This window comes from Drosophila mauritiana, chromosome 2L, assembly GCF_004382145.1.
Source record: "Drosophila mauritiana strain mau12 chromosome 2L, ASM438214v1, whole genome shotgun sequence".
NCBI classification, from domain to species: Eukaryota; Metazoa; Arthropoda; class Insecta; order Diptera; family Drosophilidae; genus Drosophila; species Drosophila mauritiana.
This window is the reverse complement of record NC_046667.1, coordinates 7,082,761-7,104,064: the sequence shown is the minus strand read 5'-3', so window position 1 is coordinate 7,104,064 and position 21,304 is coordinate 7,082,761. Positions and strand designations below refer to the sequence as shown.

The 21,304-nt window shown below is 40.2% G+C and overlaps 1 protein-coding gene across 12 annotated transcripts; it reads left to right on the top strand.

The window, feature by feature from the left end:
* The first annotated feature begins 805 nt into the window (after nucleotides 1-805).
* Nucleotides 806-21,085, top strand: LOC117137822 (sodium bicarbonate cotransporter 3). Of its 12 annotated transcripts, XM_033299510.1 has the most exons (12): nucleotides 806-1,086; nucleotides 8,283-8,386; nucleotides 9,719-9,925; nucleotides 11,090-11,560; nucleotides 13,456-13,623; nucleotides 14,326-14,563; nucleotides 14,909-15,854; nucleotides 15,923-16,425; nucleotides 16,507-16,819; nucleotides 17,118-17,360; nucleotides 18,626-18,876; nucleotides 19,407-20,343. In XM_033299510.1, the coding sequence occupies exons 1-12, from the start codon at nucleotides 1,010-1,012 to the stop codon at nucleotides 19,615-19,617; spliced, it is 3,732 nt and encodes a 1,243-aa protein (XP_033155401.1). In that variant the 5' UTR covers nucleotides 806-1,009; the 3' UTR covers nucleotides 19,618-20,343. The 12 variants fall into 12 exon arrangements, with proteins under 12 accessions (XP_033155401.1, XP_033155427.1, XP_033155410.1 ...); XM_033299536.1 differs by lacking the exon at nucleotides 13,456-13,623 and having other exon boundaries at nucleotides 808-1,086; XM_033299519.1 differs by lacking the exon at nucleotides 13,456-13,623 and having other exon boundaries at nucleotides 808-1,086; nucleotides 14,269-14,563.
* Nucleotides 21,086-21,304: the final 219 nt, after the last annotated feature.

Below are 21,304 nucleotides of genomic sequence, written 5' to 3'. Positions count from 1 at the left end.
TGGATTGAATAAAGCTTTAAACGTTTGTCCAAAGTATAAAATGTATGCGAAAACGGTTTAAAGAATCCGTTTTCAGTTTGATAAATAAACTAATTCGTACTTTTATCCAGAAATGCATTTTGTTTAATGACCTTTCAAAACCTTTTAGAATTGTAGCATAAAAACCTTGACATTACGGTAATGGAATTTAATATCAACCTGTCACCGTTCAAAAGTAATTGAATTGCAGTCTGTCGAAAACCAAAATAAGTCCGCACTCTTCTGTTCAGTAGTTTCCGCTCCGTGCCGTCACCGGAAAGCCTTTACACATTAACTTGATTCAGTGCGTCGAAAGTGAATTTCCACAGAATTAAATTGACATTGCCGAGTTCCCTCCCCTTGATTTTCCACCCCATCGCAGAATCTGGCTTTCGGTCTTAGCCCGCCATCATCAAACATGCAACGTGCTCATAATAAGATAATAACAAGAAAAGCCGCAAATGCAAACGTGTTAAGCAGTCCGGAGAGAAATCAAATCGGGCCGAAAGAGAGTGCACTCTTTGGCCGGGAAGTGCAGCGAAAAGAGAGACTTAGAGAGGAAAATCGAGAGAGTGGAAAGTCCGAAGATGCAGCGGGAAAACCTCGGGCACAGAGCTCTCAACTTCTCGAAAACCAGCCGGCCGGATTAGTCTGCCGCGCGACTCAAACGGTAACGGATATCCCAAAAATTCCGGAAAAATATTTCAGAGAATTTAAATACACCAAAATACATTCCTGAAAATCTATACATATCACGAGTACTGGCAAAAAGTTCTTTTTCAGTAGTCCAGTAAAAGGCTTCCCATAAATTCCCTATCGTTTCGGTTGCTGTTTTGATTTTCGGTGTCATTAACCCTTTCCCGCTGTGCCGTCTAAATTCGTCTTTGTTTACCACACCCAACCTCCCGAAAGAACGAAAACAAAGCAATTTGACAGGATTTTCGGACGTACTTTCCAGGGGGGAGATCACTGCTGAAACCAAGGATTCAGGATGCCACAGCAGGCGCAGCTAAAACACATCCACGGACATGGCCGATTGCCCAGAGTGATAGCCACTGATAGCAGCAGGTAAATGGGAGGCATGTCCTTTGATTCGGCGGAATCAGAATTCAATTGAGTAAATATTCAAAGGAATGGCGGACAACAGGGCGTATGAATTCGAGCCCACAAAGGAACAAAGACCTTTGTTAACGGTTGCCATGTTGCAGTGAATCCTGGCTTCACTTCATTTGATAATAATGAAAGATTGATACTGTACATGTCACAAATTATAAACACAATGTTTTAATATTCTGAATAACCTTTAAACAATCACAATATGAAAGGGCAAAACATTAAAACTCAATAGCAACGTAGCTATACCGTAAAGAATTTTATATCTGTTATTTATATTGTGCTATAAACATTAAAACTGCAAAATGGAGATATCACAAATGAAATCACTAGCCACATTAACGATCTGTTCAGATTGTAATAGCTAGGAAAATCAACTTAAAGACGGTATTACTGCCCCCAATTAAGTGACAATGGAGGTTGGTTATGCCCATAGGCAATTTCAATTCTGTAGACAATTTCCATACACGCACATCGCAGATCTATAGATAGAATCTGCTATCTAAATATGCAATCGCTATATATTCGTAGTGCTTAAGTCGCTGAAAGAGTCGGTTAGTTTGAATGTGGGTGCCGAAGGAAGAGTATTCTGAGTCAAAATGATTTGTATCTTTAATTGCTTCAAACGAGGAGCTTTCTCATTATATGCACAATGTATTTAGCTTATAAATTGTTTAAATATTGTCCGTTAATTATACAATTAAGGGCTCCACTAATTGAAAAACAAATTAATCCGCTGATTCCAGTTTTTCGGTTTGTTATCGTAGAACTGAGCGCGAAATCACAGAGCAAAGGCTGTAGAACTTTGGTATCTGGCTGATATAGATACTTTCTATTCTGTTTGTTGCGGTTTGTTGATGATGACTTGTGTTGTCTGTCTGTCTTTTTCTAGAGACTGGGTCAACAACATGTCAAGTGCAAGGAGCGGGGTTGAATAGCAAATTGAAGGGGTGTTGGGTTGAAAAAAAAGTAGGAGGCCATATATGCGGAAGATGCTCCCCCATTGTGTGGTGCCTGTGTGTTTTCTTTGTCAGTTGTGATAAGCGAGGCAGGCGTTCGATAAGCAAACAATATACATACAACAAACAACAGAAGCGGAGAAAGAGGGCGGTGAGAGTTTAGAAGAGAATTCGAACTCCCGGAGTCGCGACTCTTCGGCTGACTCTTTGGCTTTTCCATTTCCCGCTCAGGATTCTCTGTTTTGCTTGCCTCTTTCTCGCTTCATTGGGGGACATTGCTCCCATTTACCCCCCAAGCCCCAATTTTCCGCACCCACCGAACCCTTTTTTAACCCAACCCCTACCCTTGTTATGTGTGTCACTTCCGCATGCAGCGGATGTTTCTCAAAATGGCACACGCCTTGTTGCCTCTGGTCCCAAATCGCACCTGTGCCCCGCCCCTTTTGCTTTGCGCCTTTATCCAGCATTTAACATTTTCCCAACTAATTGCATATTTCTTTGGCAAATATCACTACTCGTATTTGCTTGCGAAAACCATTTTGCGCACTGCAAGAAAAACTTTTTTAGATTTGGAATATATGAAAATTGGAATGGTTTTGAATATATCATGGTTCTTCTTTAAGATTCAAGTTCAAGTGACCAAATATAAGCATGGTTTCTATAAGACATCCTTCTTTTACCATATTACACTCCACTTTTTCCTCCTGTGTATTTATCCAATGTTTGTTTGACTGCAATATCTCACTTTGCAGTCATCTTTTTCAACACATCCAACTTGTCCATAGAAGACAATAAAAGCGGAATCAAATGGCCAAGAATGACATCAGACGAATGGCAAACCATGGCCAAAGCATTTTCACACGACGCATGGCCATCTGAGAACCCTATTCTTTGTTCTAATTGGGGGGATAGTAAAATAAGATACCACACTAAAAGCGTCTATGACACCCACAAAGATAGGAATGGTACCCATGGCCTAAGCCAAGTGGGAACTGAACAATATTTCAGCCAGAAGGAATTTATAACTCTGTTGACCTTGATTTGTTGACGGTTTTTGGGGGTTGAAGAATGAGCTGTTGAAGGTCATGGTAAAAAATAGGGAAAAGTGATAGATAACCATTAAGATTCCAGCCGAATAAAAGGGATATATAACTTTACTGCCACAGAGCCAAGGAAATCATACCAAACTCAAAAAAAAAAAAGAAATTTGTTTTGCTGCCATAAACTTCTCTAATGAACAAAGCAAACATACAGCTGCAGAAGTTTAACAAACTAAATGTGCTAAATTCAAATTGTTTTCAAGAGAGCGATATATAACAGCGTATTGACGGACAATAAAAATCTTGCCGGAAAGGTGTCAACAAAAACTCGTCTAATCATAAAACCATCAAGTAAATAAGACTCGGCCATATATGTCTATATATGACAAGAATATTGACTGGCGATAAGGTGTGTTGCCAATTAAAATTGGCACAGAGTGGGTTTTCAAGTGGTTGAAGTGACGTGAGGGCTGGCTTTCGTTGTCGATGGGAATCGAAGTTTATCAACAAGAGTTACGTTTATTAAACCATTTCGTTGTCAGGGTGGTCTCGAGTGGTTTGCGATAAGACAGAACCCTGAAAAATAGGACCACATCTTGCCCATGACGTTCCGTTGACGATGATTAATTCACTGTTTTCAAGTGCATCATAATCAATGAGATAAGATGAAAGCGTGTACCCAAAATTGACGTCAAAGTAAAAGAGATCAACGCAATCGTGATGTCTGATCTGAATTTAAGCTGATCTCATCGGACTTCTGTTATTTTTGGCCTTGTCAACCGACGTTAACTTGATTAGCACACCTTTGATTCTGGATTCATTCAGAGTTAGGTTGAATTATCGCGCTAATTGTTATTAATTATGGCTAAGGCGGGAAAATAGATTTATTAACAATGAAATCCGAATCGAATCGACCAGACTCAGTTTCAGACAACTGAATTCGGCGGAATTCGCATTCAAATCCTAACACTCGAGCAAACAAAAAATTAATTAATTATTCGGGATGTTATCGTCATTGCGACACTTATTTTGACAGGCTAAGATGGGTGATCCACAAAAGATAAAATCAAATGGAGGCAAGATACAATTATTAAAAAACCCCCTTTATCAAAAACATCTCTCTTCCAATCCAATATCGCCCCATCTCATTCTACTCTGGCTGTCAGTGAAACCTGAACCGTTTGCCTTTTACCGGTTCTAACCGGTACGATTCGCCTTGCATCGCAGTTGTTACCACAATCCACAATCCACTCACTACCAACAAACCAGTCAACCAAAGCCGCATCCACAACAAGTCACTTCAAAATGAATTAAAATTATTTCTAGTTTGCTGCCACGCAAGACGTCTTAATATCGTATAGACTGGCTATTTTTCTTGGTATTTTTCGAGATTTGTTTTGATTTCGAGCTTTGTTCAAAAACAGTTTACTTTGCTCGGTCACCGAATAAATTTGAATACCATATTCGGAATTACTGAGAATCAAGTTGTGGAGGTGTGTCTCGTCTTCCAACGCCAAACAAACACATTTAACAAAGGGAATTTAAATTTTTTTCTCTTCTCTAATATTACGTTTAACAATAAAAATATTCATTCAAAACATTTATTGGTTCCATTTTATTGTTAGCTAGAAATATATTGTAATAAATTCTATATTAGGTGGGAATTATAAAATATAAGCAGTACAGTAAAACACTTACATAGAGACCGTGCACACATACATTCAGAAAATACAATACCTAAAGTATTAACAGAAAATCAAGGCATATAAATAAGTGGTCCAGCTGCTTATCAAATATATTTCAAGTGGAATTACTTCCTACTATTTGCTCTTCACAAAAAATATTTGGGTTTGTTGGCATCCAGTGGCCCACATTCGTTTTTTTTTTCAAGGGCTCCACCGATATAAGGTATTTCGCTGTTGTTTGTTTTTGTCATCGAGAAAAGCCACAACAAAACAGATAAAATTATACACATAATAAAAATACATACATATATCATTCACACAGGCGGAGACGAAAAATGTGTTTGGATATTCATTAGATGATAAAACAGAAACTGAGTATCTAAAAACAAAATCAAACCGTGAACACTTGTTGATATTGGTTAGTGCCAAAAAAAAGTACTATATATACAATACTATATTCGACTTGGGCGACCAGCGGTTCTAACCGGATTTGCCAATATATATGCCATATTGCCCGATCTTGTAACGGACCATTAAAATGCACTTTCCACAAAGTAAACAGTTTTTCGCCAGCCCCTTTGATAACAGAGCTCGGGCGATAAGGAAGCCCATTTAAAGGCGAAACTATCGATAAAGTTAAGTAGGCAAAATTGGCGTTTAAAAACACATTTTGTGCCGCTACACAAGTGTCTCTTTATCGCTATCTCTCTCCGTTTAATTCCCCGACTGCGACGCCGGCAGAATCGGCATAATCGGCAGCAGAGGGTTAAGCGAGTGCTTCAGTTTAAAGATCGGCAAAGTTAGTTAGTCTGCAATCGCCGGGACTCGCAGTCGAGTCGTCGGATCGCGTTTTCAAACGAATTCGAAAAGCACAAATTCTACCGATCCGAAAATCCGAACGATTAAAATCCAATAATAAGACGGAACAGTGCACGTTCGCTTTTTATTGTGTCTCACTATTTGTACGCTATCAGTACGCTATTTCTTTCGGCTGATAATCGCGAGTTCACTCCAGTTCTTCGATCGCTATTTTGTGTGGCGATAAGGTGATGGCCGAAAAGAATGAGTACATAGAATTGTAAGTAGACGGTGTGATTCATCAGCGTTGATTGCTGAAAAGTGTCGCAGGAAAAAACAGAGTGAAGGAAACCAAAAGTCCAAAGTTTGATACGCACTTTTCAGCCAGGCTTATCACTCGGCTTTCGATTGAGCGCTCTACAAGTTGTTATTCTTGTGGGTTTATCTTCTCCGCCCAAGGGCACCAAAAAAAAAGGGAGTAAGGTCGACCGATTAAAGACTCTAACTCTCAAGAGAAGTGCATTCTGAAAATAATAGAATTTAAATATAAAAAGGAAAACTATTTTAGTTAAATCTCGCACCTTTGTCTTTGTTATCTTGTCCTTAAAAACTGCTTTTAAAAGATTTAAGCAAATGTGTTACTCATCATCCAATCATAGTTAAACAAACGGCCTTTGGAAATTATGCAGCTATAAATTATTTTCGCCAGTTCCACAGTACTTCGCCAATAAATTTATTAATGAAATAAACAACAGAACCTGCTATATCAACTAGATAAGCCTTTATGTCTACGAGAATTTTGACTTTCGGCTGCAGTCCACCCCGTTTATTTGATTTAACGCCGAACGAGCGCCTAATTAAACAAAGTCAAGTGCAAATTGTCTGGCAATTCGTGGTGTTGTTGACACAGAATACAACATCGGCTATTAAGTTAATATCGGGCCCCAAATTATTGTTTGTTGTTGTGACTCAGGTGCTGATAAGCCCATCAAAATGCATGAAATCGAGAGGGTATATGGGTATATACCATATTCAGTAAACCCTGCCCAGACCCAGTTTAGACCGGCAATTGGCAGACAGGCTGGGATATCCGTCCTCTGGGCTGTCACTTTCGTGTTGTCTATATATTCAAGTACCATATAGATTATACATTTCACTGGCTGATAAGAAAGAAAACGACCGGCGACAACGACTCAAGATGATAGGCTATATAGGAATAAACCTTTATGCAATGCAAATTTTCCACCACAATATTGTCGGATCTTGGAAATAACTAAAATTACCCGGCTCGTGCGAACAACAAAAGAAATGTCTTTGCCTTTGATACATATTAAAACTGTATTGTATTCATTCCGTCCCGTATATTTTATAAATAGTTATAATATATATATTAAGTTTTTAATTGATGGCTGCTCTTGGAAATTGTTAGGTATGTCCCTGTAATTTTCAAGCATTAAAATAAAACTCTAAAGGTCTATAAATCGTATACTTTATCATCTTTTGCAAAAAGGTTTCGAATAAGTAATGGAATTCACGTATCTCAATATATTTATACTTTAGCTCACTAAACATGTTCTTTATTCACACCATAGAGATTGAAAAAAGCATGTGAATTGACAATATCATATACATTTTCTTATTAAAAGATATGTTCGCTAAGAAGCAAACTAAATACAAATGCAAACAGTCAATAACAATAACTAATAATGAATTTATTTGCAATAAACATTGGCTAAATGCTGTTAATAATCGAAATATTTATACGACAGTTTTAAAATTAAAGCTTTTTTATTTATGAAAGCGAATAGAGCGGAGAACGGAAAACATATTAAAAGTGAAAACAACTCACTGTTTAAAGTCCATTTAAATTCAAAATTTGCATGAAATTAAAACCCATCAGCAGACGAGCAATTCACCAACTGGGAATTGCAGTTAAAAATTCTCGAGCTGTAGATGGCAATTTTTTCATGAGTGTCACGGCAACTGTGGCAATCGGTATATTTATTATTGACATTCGAATTGAAATGATTGACATTTCGTCATTATTTTCTTATGTTAAAGCCATTCAAACTATATTATAAGCCAATAATAATGCACGTTCTTAACTTCTTGATAGCCATGTTTTAAACATTTATTAATCATTATTTCTGTCAAATTGCAATACTGGGCAGTATACCCTTTTTAAAATCTACTCTATAATTTAAAAGATAATAGAGTATACTCTTTTCACCATTTGTAGCACTCTCGATTTCCCTTAATTTATGTCAATTTTTCTACGTTGGTTGAGCGGCTTGTGTGGGTGTCTGATTCTGATTCTCTAGCAAACGCGCATTTCAATTAGGCGATTGACAACGCATTTTAAATTGCAACTCAGGCACGAGTTAATATTTTCTAGGCCTGCCACTGAAACTGAGGTTAATTTAGCTGAGGTAGTCGTAATGAAGGTTTAAATTAGCGATAAGAAACTGATGCAAAACTGGAATAAGGGCTTACTCAAACAGTTTTATAAAAGCACACAGGCATTATAAATGTTTGTTCATCACCCTTTTCCAGTGCTTAATTATCTCGAGAATATATATACAATATATATATATGTATATATATATATATATGTATGTATCGAGAATATATATGTATATATATATATTAAATTCCGGTCTTCTTTTCAGACCTTGGACCATGAACTCCTCCAGCGGCGATGACGAGGCGCCGAAGGATCCGCGCACTGGCGGCGAGGATTTTACGCAACAATTTACAGAGAATGATTTCGAGGGTGAGTCGAGCTCCACTTTTTAAAGCCCCATTTTTCAATGCTTACCGAAAACTGATAAGAAAAACCTGAATATAAAAGTTCAGACCACGAATGTACCAAAATCAAAGCTGACTTGTAAAACCAGCCAAGTGACAAGTCGATAGACAAACAAGAAATTTGCGTCGTGTTAATTGCAGGTTGACAACTTTAGGCGCGTAACCAAAATTAATGCCAATATGGACTAAAAATTCTTCATATAAATCAACGATATGAAAAACTAGATTTAACTAGAAATTTAAACTCTATATGGGGGTCATACAAATTAGTCTGGGCGTTTAAAAATTTAATTTAAGTCCCATCTTACATATCTTCCGGTTGTGGTCTTCTATGTGCTTACATCACTGAAAATAACATCTTTACGCTTAATTAGTGTACATTTTAATGGCAAAACAACATCTACAATTAATTTAATGTATACTGTATAATAAAAGTGCATTTACCAACAAACTTTTCTGTCCCTAATTGCAACGCCCACAATTTCAATGCTTATGAGACCTAATCGCGTGACTCGGCGAAAGTGGAAACAAATTAGAAGATGTGCTCTGTATAATTAATTTAAATTTATGAAAAACTACCGATGCAAGTACTTGGCAGATGATATCACAATTAGTCAACTGACAGAGCGCAAGTTCAACAAAGGCTTTGAAAATATAGCCAGGGTCTTGCTTTAAAGCGGACATCAAAATTCAGGGAAATAGTAATTAACATAAATTTATTTGTAGTCACTCAGAAAACAGCGAACAGAGCCGGGAATTTGATTAAGACGGTACTGCATCTAAGATTAAATTGGATTTGGGTTCGTAGATGATTCAACGTTGCGTATACGTGATTGTCTGATGGCAGACAAAAGTTATGGACGAATCTTATCACTAGAGTAAACTAAATTTAAGCTGAACTCTGAGCTGCTGATTGTTAGATTGAAAATACGTTTTAATAAAATGCCATTGAGTGTGTTTCTGAACGTTCAGAGGTTTCAAAACCAAACTACAAAAGTTACATCTATTGTTTGTCTGGCTGAAATTATATTGTATCGTCCTTCAAAAATTAAATATATTTAGAATTTAATTGAAAACGAGAAGAAAGAAAGCTGATGTGAATTTCAGAAACACATCCAATGTGGCAAGTAATAACACAAATGGAAACGAATATAAAGCACTTTAAGCGAATAGAATTATGTAACTCAATTGTAATTAGTAAACAACGTCGCACTCAATTTGGACCTACACTGCGGACCCTCTCACTCCCCCTCCCCATCCGAATCCAGCTAAATTTTTACCCGCATTTTTCCTGCAGGACATCGGGCCCACACCGTTTATGTGGGCGTCCATGTGCCAGGAGGACGACGCCACTCGCAGCGCCGCCGCAAGCACCACCACAGTGGCCCCGGAGGGGGTGGCGGTGGCGGAGGTGGAGGCGGCTCCATCGGCGGATCCGGAAGTGTGGGCGGTGGTGCGGGCAAGGACAACGTCAGCGAGAAGCAACAGGAAGTGGAGCGACCAGGTGCGTCAGGTGTCTCGCTTTATTGCAGCCTCGGGTCTCCCTGTGCAGATATAATTGCAATGTGGTGGCTGCGCAGAGTGGAATGCCAGTAAATGTGGCCAATCAGTTTTGGCGAGGTCGAGAATTGAGGCAAATTACAGGAACCCAAAGTGCGAGGAGAATTTCTGAAATAACAGTCATCTTCAGAGACATTTCGCTCGTCAGACGGCTAATCAAAACGACAGATTATTGGCTTTCAGCCAACAAGAAGTTTTGATTGTAATGGGGGGTTGCGGACTAATGGCTGGCATTGAATTAGGATAATCGAATTACCTTCAGCCGACTGAAAGGAGGGGAAGCTTCTTGAACTTGGACTTAAATCGCGTTTATTTTCTGCAAACTAATCAGACACAACAGCACACAAGCAATCACAATGCTTTCATTAATAGGATTTAGTTTAAAAGTTATATATTAATGCGCCTATTTCCACCATTGTTCTGCTTAATACTTGTGTTACTGCTATTCATATATCCTTGCATAAACCTATCCCAACATTTGTTTTATTGTAACTACACATGTTTACACAGACTTTAATCGTAGTAAGCAACATTCTTCATCTTCATCAATTAATTATTTGAAATATTTATGTTCTATGCGTCATATAACCCAATTTAGATCGTAACAAATTCCTTCTTTAGTGTTTTGTAGGCAGTTAAATTCATTGCGAAACGCCTACACTTACCGTAAACATCCTTAGTAGCACTTAAAACAATATCACGCAAACCCAACATAAACAGCAACAAACTCAAATGGTTCTAAACAGGACATATGGTGGACAACGGTCAGGGACCAATTCCCAGCACAGATCAGGGCCAAATTATTTTCGCCAATTAACTTTGGCACGCATTCGCCGGAAGCCCAAGGATGCGGTGCAATCATTGTTATGAACGGGGTGGCAGTGGCAGGATGATGTTGCTCCCAAGTCATAAATGTTGATTAAGCTCATGAAGGTTTGCACAGGAAGAAAAGGCTGCACATAAATTAAATGTTGTAAATGTTAATTTTATTTCGTAGTTTAGTTTAGTTAATCTTTTTATGCTTTCGATATATATATTTAGATAGCCTGAAATATTTTGTACCCATTTATAGAGCTCATTTTCTCATAAAGTATCCTTGAACTTATAGTGACTCCGCCGGCACAGCGAGTTCAATTCATACTCGGCGAGGATGTGGACGATGGCACACATGTATCGCATCCCCTGTTTTCGGAAATGGGGATGCTGGTGAAGGAGGGCGACGAGATCGAGTGGAAGGAGACAGCGCGATGGATCAAATTCGAGGAGGATGTGGAGGAGGGTGGCAACCGATGGTCGAAGCCCCACGTGGCCACGCTCTCCCTGCACTCCCTGTTCGAGCTGCGTCGCCTGCTGGTCAATGGCAGCGTGATGCTGGACATGGAGGCCCAAAATCTGGAGGTGATGGCCGATCTGGTGTGCGATCACATGGTCAGTGCGGGAACGTTGCCGCCCGGTGTCAAGGATAAGGTCAAGGACGCGCTCCTGCGACGCCATCGGCATCAGCACGAGTATGCCAAAAAGACGCGACTGCCAATCATTCGATCCCTGGCCGATATGCGCAATCACTCGTCATCAAAAAGTGAGTATGGGGTGTTCACGATCGCTAGGTAACTCTAAGCTCATCTCGTTCGTTTGGTGTGAATCTATGATCCATCTGCGAGCTCAACGCCATCACTCAGTTCAGAACTCATTTAGGATCATTTTGTGAAGTGTGTCTAAAACTCTCATCCGATCCGATACGAACCAATACTAACAACTCAGACCTGGGCAAGAGCACTCCACTGCACTCACTGCATGGCTCAGCAGCTGGCCTGGATCTGACCGGAACCAGACCGGACCAGACACCCCTCTATGTGTCGAGTAAGGATCAGCGTGGTTGTTATCTCGCTGTTCCCACAGGTATAGCCCTAGAACTAGCGAAATCCCGTCACCACTCTACCTTATGCAATCTCTGTACAGCTGAGAAGCCAAGTTGAAATAATGTTTAGTTGCCTTGCACCTAACAAAAAGCACCCAGAAGCAATCAAATTTAGGAGCTAAGTAAACTTTAAACTACGGTTACTTTAAATCTTAGAAGCTCGTAGAACCGATAAAGAATAAGGTTGAATAATCAGGTTGAAATAGTAAAAAACTCCAAAACCTTATTAAGAATCTTGTAACTTTTAAAAAAAAAAACGCACATTTGCTCACTCATAAATCACTCATACCCATTAGCAATTGAATTGCGGAAGCCGCTTAAGAATCATGAAATAAACTCGCGTTATTCGTTTACCCAATAAGCTGACACTTCAACGCATCTGGGGGCCATCGGGGTCACCACCTGGTTCCATGCTGGGGCCTCGCCCCAACATCAGGCACAGAATCATGCTCAGAATCAAGGACGACCGCAGTCACAAGCAATACCAAGTAATAGCCCTTCAATGATTTTCACTGTACTTTGCCGTACCTATCAAGAGCACGCTGTGTTTTTCGATAATTATCTCTTGCCATAGACTCTTGTATTTTCTCTACTCCTATTCTACTCACTATATATGCAACTTAAACCTTCAAAATTTCGTTAGCCCTTACTATGATGAAATACCCAATTTGTTGTGCTGTCTACCCAAACAATTTAGCAATTTATCTTTATATTTAAGCAAACAGTCAAACCAAAAAATTAAAAACCTCCATTTTACTCTCAAAATCTTCGTTATATCTTTAAATCTTATTTGATTTGTTTCCCATTCTTTAAAATACGTTTTCATTTCTCATTTTAAATTTCCCATTTCTATAATAAGATAAAATACCAATACTTTTATACACTGGGTTAAAAATGTACTTACTGGCAAAATCACATTGAAATGCTAGAAATGAAAAGACATCGAATGTTTTTAACTATTGGGATCCATTTTACTATAGAACAAGAGAGAATGTTATAGTCGAGTTACCCGACTATCAGATACCCGTTACTCAGCTAGTGGAAGTGAGAACGCTAAATTCATAATTTTTCAGGCATATCGATAGATATTGGTGAATATATTGAGAAAAGGGGCGGTTTGTAAGAGTGGGCGTAGCAACATGGGTCACGCTGCTTTTCAAGATTCCAAGAATCCTATACAAAAACGATTCGAAACATGAAACAAAATTCAGAAGTTACTTTATTTATGGTTAAATAATAAAAACAAAACCGATACCCGTTACTCAGCTTGTGAATATGCGAAAGCTAAATTTCATAATTTTTCGATAGATATTGGGGAATAAAATGAGAAAAAATTAAAAATTGTTCAATAGTGAGTGCGTGACGGTTTAAGGCGTTTTGTGGGAGTGTGGGGACGTGCGCGGTAAACATTTTTTAAAAGTGGGGGCTACAAGTGGGTTTGGCAACATTTGGAAACAAACTAACAAATTGGTATATTATTAACTTCCAGTGAAGTTTAATTGAACTTGACCAGTTTGAGTTATAATGATAACGTGAAAAACCCCCCGCATTTACAGTTGAAGAGCACTCTGCCAGCATTTTGGGCGCCACAACGCCAATTTCCCTAACGGCCAGCGAACCGGGACCGCCCGGATCCAATGGAAATTCAAGCCTGAGCACCGCTGCCGGCGCCATGGGGCGTTTTCTAACGGTGCCCAGTGGAAAACCCAGCAACAGAACGCTCGGTAAAGAACCCCGCTACAAGAATCCATTACCAAGCAAGCCCAAAGAAGAAGTGATTGTTTTTGTTCTAGTTTGCCGTTTGATTTTTCGTGTCTGTTAATTGTTCAAATAATTCTGGAAAACATACATCGAATATTTGTTTGGTAGTTCGCAGTTTTGTAAATACGATTGGTTGAGCAAAGGATATGCGAAAGTGCCGAAATTTGCATGGAGGTCGTATTGCGCAGAATTGGAAAAGCGGAATATAGTTCTGTTGGAAAAATGATATAAGCAAAAGGATCCACACACATCTGCACGCTTACCCACATCCTGACATACTTTCTCAAATAAATATTTCCCATTATACTTTGCATGCTTCATCTGTATCTGTATCTGAATCTAAATCAATCTGAAGTCTCTTTCAGCACTCTTAGCCGAATCCGAATTTAATCCAATGTCTCTTTCTTGCACTTCTTTTTTCGTATGTTTTTATGTTGTTCCGTTGTAACGTGTTGATCTACATGTTGTTGTTGTTGTTATTATTATTGTAATACCTATCAACGCACGTATCCCAATAAAAACTGTATATGCAAATATGTAAACACGACCGACACCAACAAAACACCTGCACCCCGTCTTCCGAACGAAAAAACCCGCGACTAATGCAGAGAAAAAATCTAATTCTAAACACTCGCGACCCGCACAAAACCTGCCATCGATCACAGAGGACATGGTCAAGAGTCCCAGTAACCAGTCGATGGCCAGGCCAGGAAGCGGAACGGAGCTCAGCGAGCAGCAGCACAAGGGCAACACCCACTTCATGAGGAAGATCCCGCCGGGCGCCGAGGCCAGCAACATTCTCGTGGGCGAGGTGGACTTCCTGGAGCGCACCCTGTCCTGCTTCATCCGCCTGAGCCAGGCGGTCGTCCTGGGCGATCTCACCGAGGTGCCAGTGCCAACAAGGTAGGTTCAAGACAAACAGTCCATCGCTTTCAGTGGTTTTTAAACTAGTTAACAATAATCGTTAATATTGATGATAACAAACTTCCAATGAACGCAGCATTTCTCAAAATTTGATAATACCAATAAGGCGCTATAAAATTTTATTATTTGAAAATTTGACGAAAACAGAAGAAGTCTTTTATGATCTTGCGATTGCCATAAAAACATTAAATATAGAAATATATAGATGTTTATTGATCGGTTATCACACATTTTATGACACTGCCGTAAAATCAATTGATAACTTTTAAATAATGATCATAATTGTTTAAATAGCAGATATTAATGCCTTACCTTCTTTCACAGATTCGTCTTCATCCTGCTTGGCCCGCCTGGCAGTCAGAGCAACTTCCACGAGATTGGCCGCGCAATGGCCACCCTGATGTCCGACGAGATCTTCCACGAGGTGGCGTACCGTGCCCGCAAGCGGGATCATCTGCTCTCCGGCGTGGATGAGTTCCTCGATGCGGTGACCGTACTGCCGCCAGGAGAATGGGATCCTACCATACGAATTGAGCCACCAGCGGCGATTCCCTCGCAGGAAATCAGGAAGCGTCCGCCAGAGTTGCCCAAGGAGGAGGTGGACGAGGAGGAGGAGGAGGCGCGTCTCCGCGAGGAGAACGGACTGTCCAGGACGGGAAGGCTTTTCGGAGGCCTCATCAACGACATCAAGAGGAAGGCGCCGTGGTACATAAGCGATTACAAGGACGCCCTATCCATGCAGTGTGTGGCATCGTGGATCTTTTTGTACTTCGCCTGCCTGTCGCCGATCATCACGTTCGGAGGACTCCTGGCGGAGGCCACTGGCAAGCACATGGCTGCGATGGAGTCCTTGGTCTCTGGGTTCGTTTGTGGCATGGGCTATGGCTTCTTTTCGGGTCAGCCGCTGACAATTCTCGGGTCCACCGGTCCAGTCCTGGTCTTTGAGTCAATTATCTACGAGTTCTGTCTGAAGATGGGCTGGGAATATATGACTTTCCGGTTCTGGATCGGCATGTGGGTCGCCGGCATTTGCATCGTCCTGACCGCGATTGATGCCAGTGCCCTCGTCTGCTACATCACCCGCTTCACCGAGGAGAACTTCGCCACCCTGATCGCTTTCATCTTCATCTACAAGGCCATTGAGAACGTGATGGTCATCGGAAAGAACTTCCCGGTCAATCAGGGCATATACGACTGCGTATGTACACCGCCAATTGGGAGCAATGCCAGTGTGATCGATTATGCCAAGTACAATTGGGATTCTTGTGAGGTAAGGAATCTCAAAATTAATTAAATTTTAGGCTTTAGAGACTGAATAATAATATTCGTATTTTCTAGTCCTACAATGGCACCTTGGTTGGTGGAGATTGCGGAAAACCGCCCACCGAAAACGTTTTCCTCATGTCTGTGGTCCTCTGCGCCGGCACCTTCCTCATCTCCACCGTGCTGAAGGAGTTCAAGAACGCCCTATTCTTCCCCTCGATTGTCCGCCAGTACATCAGCGATTTCTCCGTTCTCATCGCGATTTTCGCCATGAGTTTCTTCGACTATTCGCTGGGAGTTCCCACCCAGAAACTGGAGGTACCCAACGAGCTGAAACCCACGCTAAGCACCAGAGGCTGGCTCATCCCGCCGTTCGCCGAGAAGAATCCCTGGTGGTCGGCGATCATTGCCGTATTCCCTGCCCTCCTCGGTACCATCCTGATCTTCATGGACCAGCAGATCACGGCCGTTATCGTGAACCGCAAGGAGAACAAACTGAAGAAGGGCTGTGGCTACCATTTGGATCTGTTCATTCTCTCCATTCTGATTGCCATCTGCAGCATGATGGGTCTGCCTTGGTGAGTCTTTCCTCTATGTTTCATATCGTCTATTCAAAGGTAGATTATTTGCTATAATACTTTTGCTTTTGGAATCCTCAGGTTCGTGGCCGCCACCGTGCTGAGCATCAACCACGTGAACTCGCTGAAATTGGAGTCGGAGTGCTCGGCCCCTGGTGAGAAGCCACAGTTCCTGGGAGTGCGCGAGCAGCGGGTGACCCACATCCTGATTTTCCTGACCATCGGTGTATCCGTGCTGTTGACCCCGCTGCTCGGTAACATTCCCATGCCGGTTCTTTTCGGTGTCTTTCTGTATATGGGCGTGGCCTCACTCAAGGGCTTACAGTTCTTCGATCGCATACTGATTATGTTCATGCCGGCGAAGTACCAGCCAGACTATATGTTCCTGCGCCAGGTGAGTCGAATAAATGGATTAAAATTACATGCTTTATTGTTATTTGATGTATTTATTTATTGTATAAGTCAGGCATTTAGTTTATGTATGTATTTTTTGTTATATATTGTTGCATATAAATTTTTTGTTGGGTATACATATATAATGTTTCTAAATATAGACGTAAAGGAATTCTAATCCATTTCCACAAACTACTATCTTTTTCTAGCTCAAAGTAACAAAGCTTAATAATTCTTTTAACATAGGTTTATTGTAATTAAGGAGCATAACATTGATAACCAAATGGTTTATATTACAGGTTCCCATTAAACGTGTCCACCTGTTCACCATGATCCAACTGGCCTGCCTCATAATTCTCTGGCTGATCAAGTCCTTCTCGCAGACCTCCATTCTGTTCCCTCTGATGCTGGTGGTGATGATCGGCATCAGAAAGGCCCTGGATCTGGTGTTCACCCGGCGCGAGCTGAAGATCCTGGACGACATAATGCCGGAGATGACGAAGCGGGCGGCGGCGGATGATCTGCATAAACTGGACGCTGAGGTGGGCTTATTGGCGCGCATTTTCCCCTGGGGAAAAGGCAGCCGGGGCAGGGTGGTGACCAAGCCGCCGGGCCTCGATGATGGAATCGTTGTGTCTGGTGGTGCCGTTGGCGCTGGACTCATCACTTGCACCACCTCAAATGCAAATGAGAAGGAGTTCGAGGCACAGAGCAGTCTGCTCAAGAAGTAGATGGCACTGAACACCTCCCAGGCACACACGCACACACCTAGACAAGCACACCACCAACCATAAACACAACCACAAACACACCAACTCCAACACCAACGCCGCAGCCCAAACAAAAGAAAAAAGAAAATCCCACGGACCAGTGCTGCCCATTTCATTTGCGTTTGCAGTGCTGCCCAGTCCACGGCACAAAACCAACGATAAACTCAATTATTTATAGATTTTTTGATTAATTTGCATTTTGTCGGCCTTGATACATTTTATTGAACTAGTTATCTATCCATACGTATGCATTATTCCCTGTTATATACGTTTTTATCATGTCTTTAACAGTATTTTGTAAATGTTTTCCCCCTCTACCCATTTTAAGTTAATAATATGGCATGCAGCTACTTTGCATTTTGTTTTTATATGTACGATTTGATTTAACTTCTTTTTGATTCTATGCTAAAGAAAATCGCTTTTAAACCACCTGTAAATGCCAAAATTACAAAACAAAAAAAAAACAAGAAATTATGTGGTTACTCGTAGTGCAAAATGTGTTATCTATCCGAACCTACTCTAAAAGTACTCTTATACTATATATACCTACACAAATATGATATTTATAAATGTAAATGAAATTGTAGCCTAAGTCATAATTAGTCAATCGTTTACACCGTACAACAAGTACCTAAATGTATTAAATGGAACCTGTTATGTTATTTTATAGTCATCGGGTCGAGAGTTCCAGTAACTAACCAGCGACATGAGCCCACGCGTAATTGTAGCAAAAATTGATGTAAAAATCCAAAATTCAACACACACAAAAACTAAACCTATGAAAATAAAACAACAAAAATTTGGCATATATGCAAAATTGAACACACTCCACCGAATTGGCTTTGACACCAGATCATCACCGATTTAGACCTAGAACCCTCACGCTTTTATTCTGAGATCTCTTTCTACTTCGCCTTTCACTTGTGCAACTTTAGGCCAGATTTCCTATACTTTCTCTCCTATCCACCCTTTGCTCCACTTTCCGAGCGACGTTTTTGCTCCCAAAACTATGCAAATATGCCAATTTTATATTGAAGGACAATCACCATCAGCACCCCCCAGGATCTGGGGCGGGGGCCAACTACAATGCCGATAAGTCGGGTCCCACCACCATACACATTCCGCTCTCCGGCAACAAGCCCGGCACCAATGGACCCACAGTGAACATTCCCCAGGAGGCTGTCAATCGCACCACAGTCTGGCAGCAGATCAACAAGGATGGCAACGGCATCTCGGAGCAACTGATCATACCCGTCACCCTTAAAGTCCGCCAGATCAATGGCAACCAGTAAGTGTTCCCAATGGGGTCCTGTCCAGAGCCAGAGATCAAATCAGATCCCACACTTTTCCCCTCATGAGCTGCTAGTTCTTTTGCTCGCTTTCTTGTAAATAATTTGCCTCTATTTTTCCACACGCATTTATAGAGCAAGAGATATTTACGGGGATACAAAATTATAGTTACAAATTAATATAAATAATATTTGAAAGTACAAAAAAGCTTGAAGTACTTCATACACATAAATTATTCTTTATTTCTAAAATGAACAGGAAAAAAAAATAGACAGTAGTTACTTTTATAAAAGTTTCGAAATTAGTTATAAACAAATAACTTAATTATATAAGATAAAGGTTTACATATATCTGTCTTAAGAGTTAGGTCATTGCTGGTATCAGCATTTTTTCTAATAATTTAAACAAGTAACGTTTCGATTTTTTATTATTTATTATGAGCAAAGCTAATCTTACTTTGGAGCATATCGACTATTAAATCATTCATGCTCGTCTTCGCATTCCCCCCGTGCCTCCCCCTCTCTGCAGTGCCCCCTCGAGCGCCACCCTCTCGCCACGTCTTTCGCCCATGCACGAGGCGGATGAGTACAGTGAAGCTCCGACCAACAGTCCGGCACATCCGGCGGCCAATCAGCAGCAGCAACAACAGCAGATCAACAATTGCAAGGAGGCTGCCAAACTGGATGGATCCTGCTCAAACAACAGTCAGATCGGTCCGGCCAACATAACACCCGTCTAGAGAACCCGAGAAACATACGGATTTTAGAGCGAAAAACGCACAAAGAACCCACAAAGACACATCTATGTATATCTAGTTGGTCATCCACAGCCGTATCATCATAATCTCTATTTACTAAACATTTAACGCAGTAGTTAGCCCAGGGATCGATTTTTGGTAACGATTTTTAGCTGTGCCAGTGTAGAGGGATAAATCTTTGATTTGGGGCTCAGGTACAAGATATACAATTATTAACTACATATATGGTAAAAAAATACGATATTCCGTAGACGTGAAAAGCATTCCAAATATACACTTTTGAAACGAATTTTATCGAGTCAATTCTACAGATCAGGATGCGAAGATCGGGAAGCCAAAGCCACAGAACAAACACCAAACAGTAAACCATCGGTTGTCCGATGTTTGTCCAAGTTTCCTAACGTATTTCCCCACTTTGACTTGGTTAGCTAAAGCGAATTGTGCGTTACACGGGGTTTTTTTTAACGAACTGTGATCTGATGGGTATATCTTGGGGATGGGTTATGTAAGGTGTGTATCATTTGGTCTAGCCAAGACAAAGCTGTAAACAATTGTACTATATTTTATGGCTCACACTAAGTTAAACACAATGACACTCGCATCCTATCTGAAACACCCAAAAAAATATATATATAATAACATATAGACAGCTATAAATATTGAATAAAAGTGGCAAACCATTAACTAGCCACAAGCAAACTGCTTAAACAAAAATGTATCTTTCATTTCGTTACTTTTGGTATGCATCGTTCGTTTTCAGTGTATTTTGTGCATAGTTGTGAGTCTTGAGTGTGGCACCTCTGCTCCCAAAATCTATATCTCTGAACACTCATTTCTAGCACATGATCGAGCTCTGCCTGTCTTCCATTAAATCAGAAAATCATACTAAGAATCAGAGTTTGTGGATTAACCCCTCCTTTAACAGGAAAATAACTTGAAAATTCACAAACTTAAAAAGTTAAAGTTCCGATCATCTTCAAACTCTCTTTCCATCAGACCATCAAAGCTCCATTAGCATCGTGTTTGATGTCTGTATGTGCATTCTCAATCCCATATAGTAAATGTGTACATAAATAGATGAACGAACCCATTCTAGATTATACCTGGTACTCCCACCCATAGAACACGGTTATTAATTTCGAATTTCGTTATTGCAGAACCCAAAATTTAATACGTCGAAGCAATTGTGGCGTGGATATCTTACACCAACAGAAACATCCGTTTGAGTCAATGATTTAATTCATTTTATCGTATATCTGTGTACCTGTAAATCAATTACGTGTCTATAATCAGTCCTTATACTTATGATGTATATGTACCACCACCTACCGTCCCTTTTGCGAATATATACCCCCATTTGTGCGATTTGGCACAAACTAATTGTCTGGTCTGGCACATATCATGCGACTACTCGGAAACCAATCGTATACAATCCACAGTAAAGGAATTTGTTGAAATAAATGTATAAAATAAAGTTACATATTTTGGACTCAGAATTGTTGTATTTTTAAAATTTAAAATTTTTAAAACAAAAAATTGGGGTTTAAAAGTGTAAAATATAAACATATATTTTATCCCGTTTTTAGTTTATTTTAACATTTCTCTCAAAGAATTCAAACATATTTTTAGTTATGGTTCTTTTATTTAATAACATTTTTTTAATGTTTTT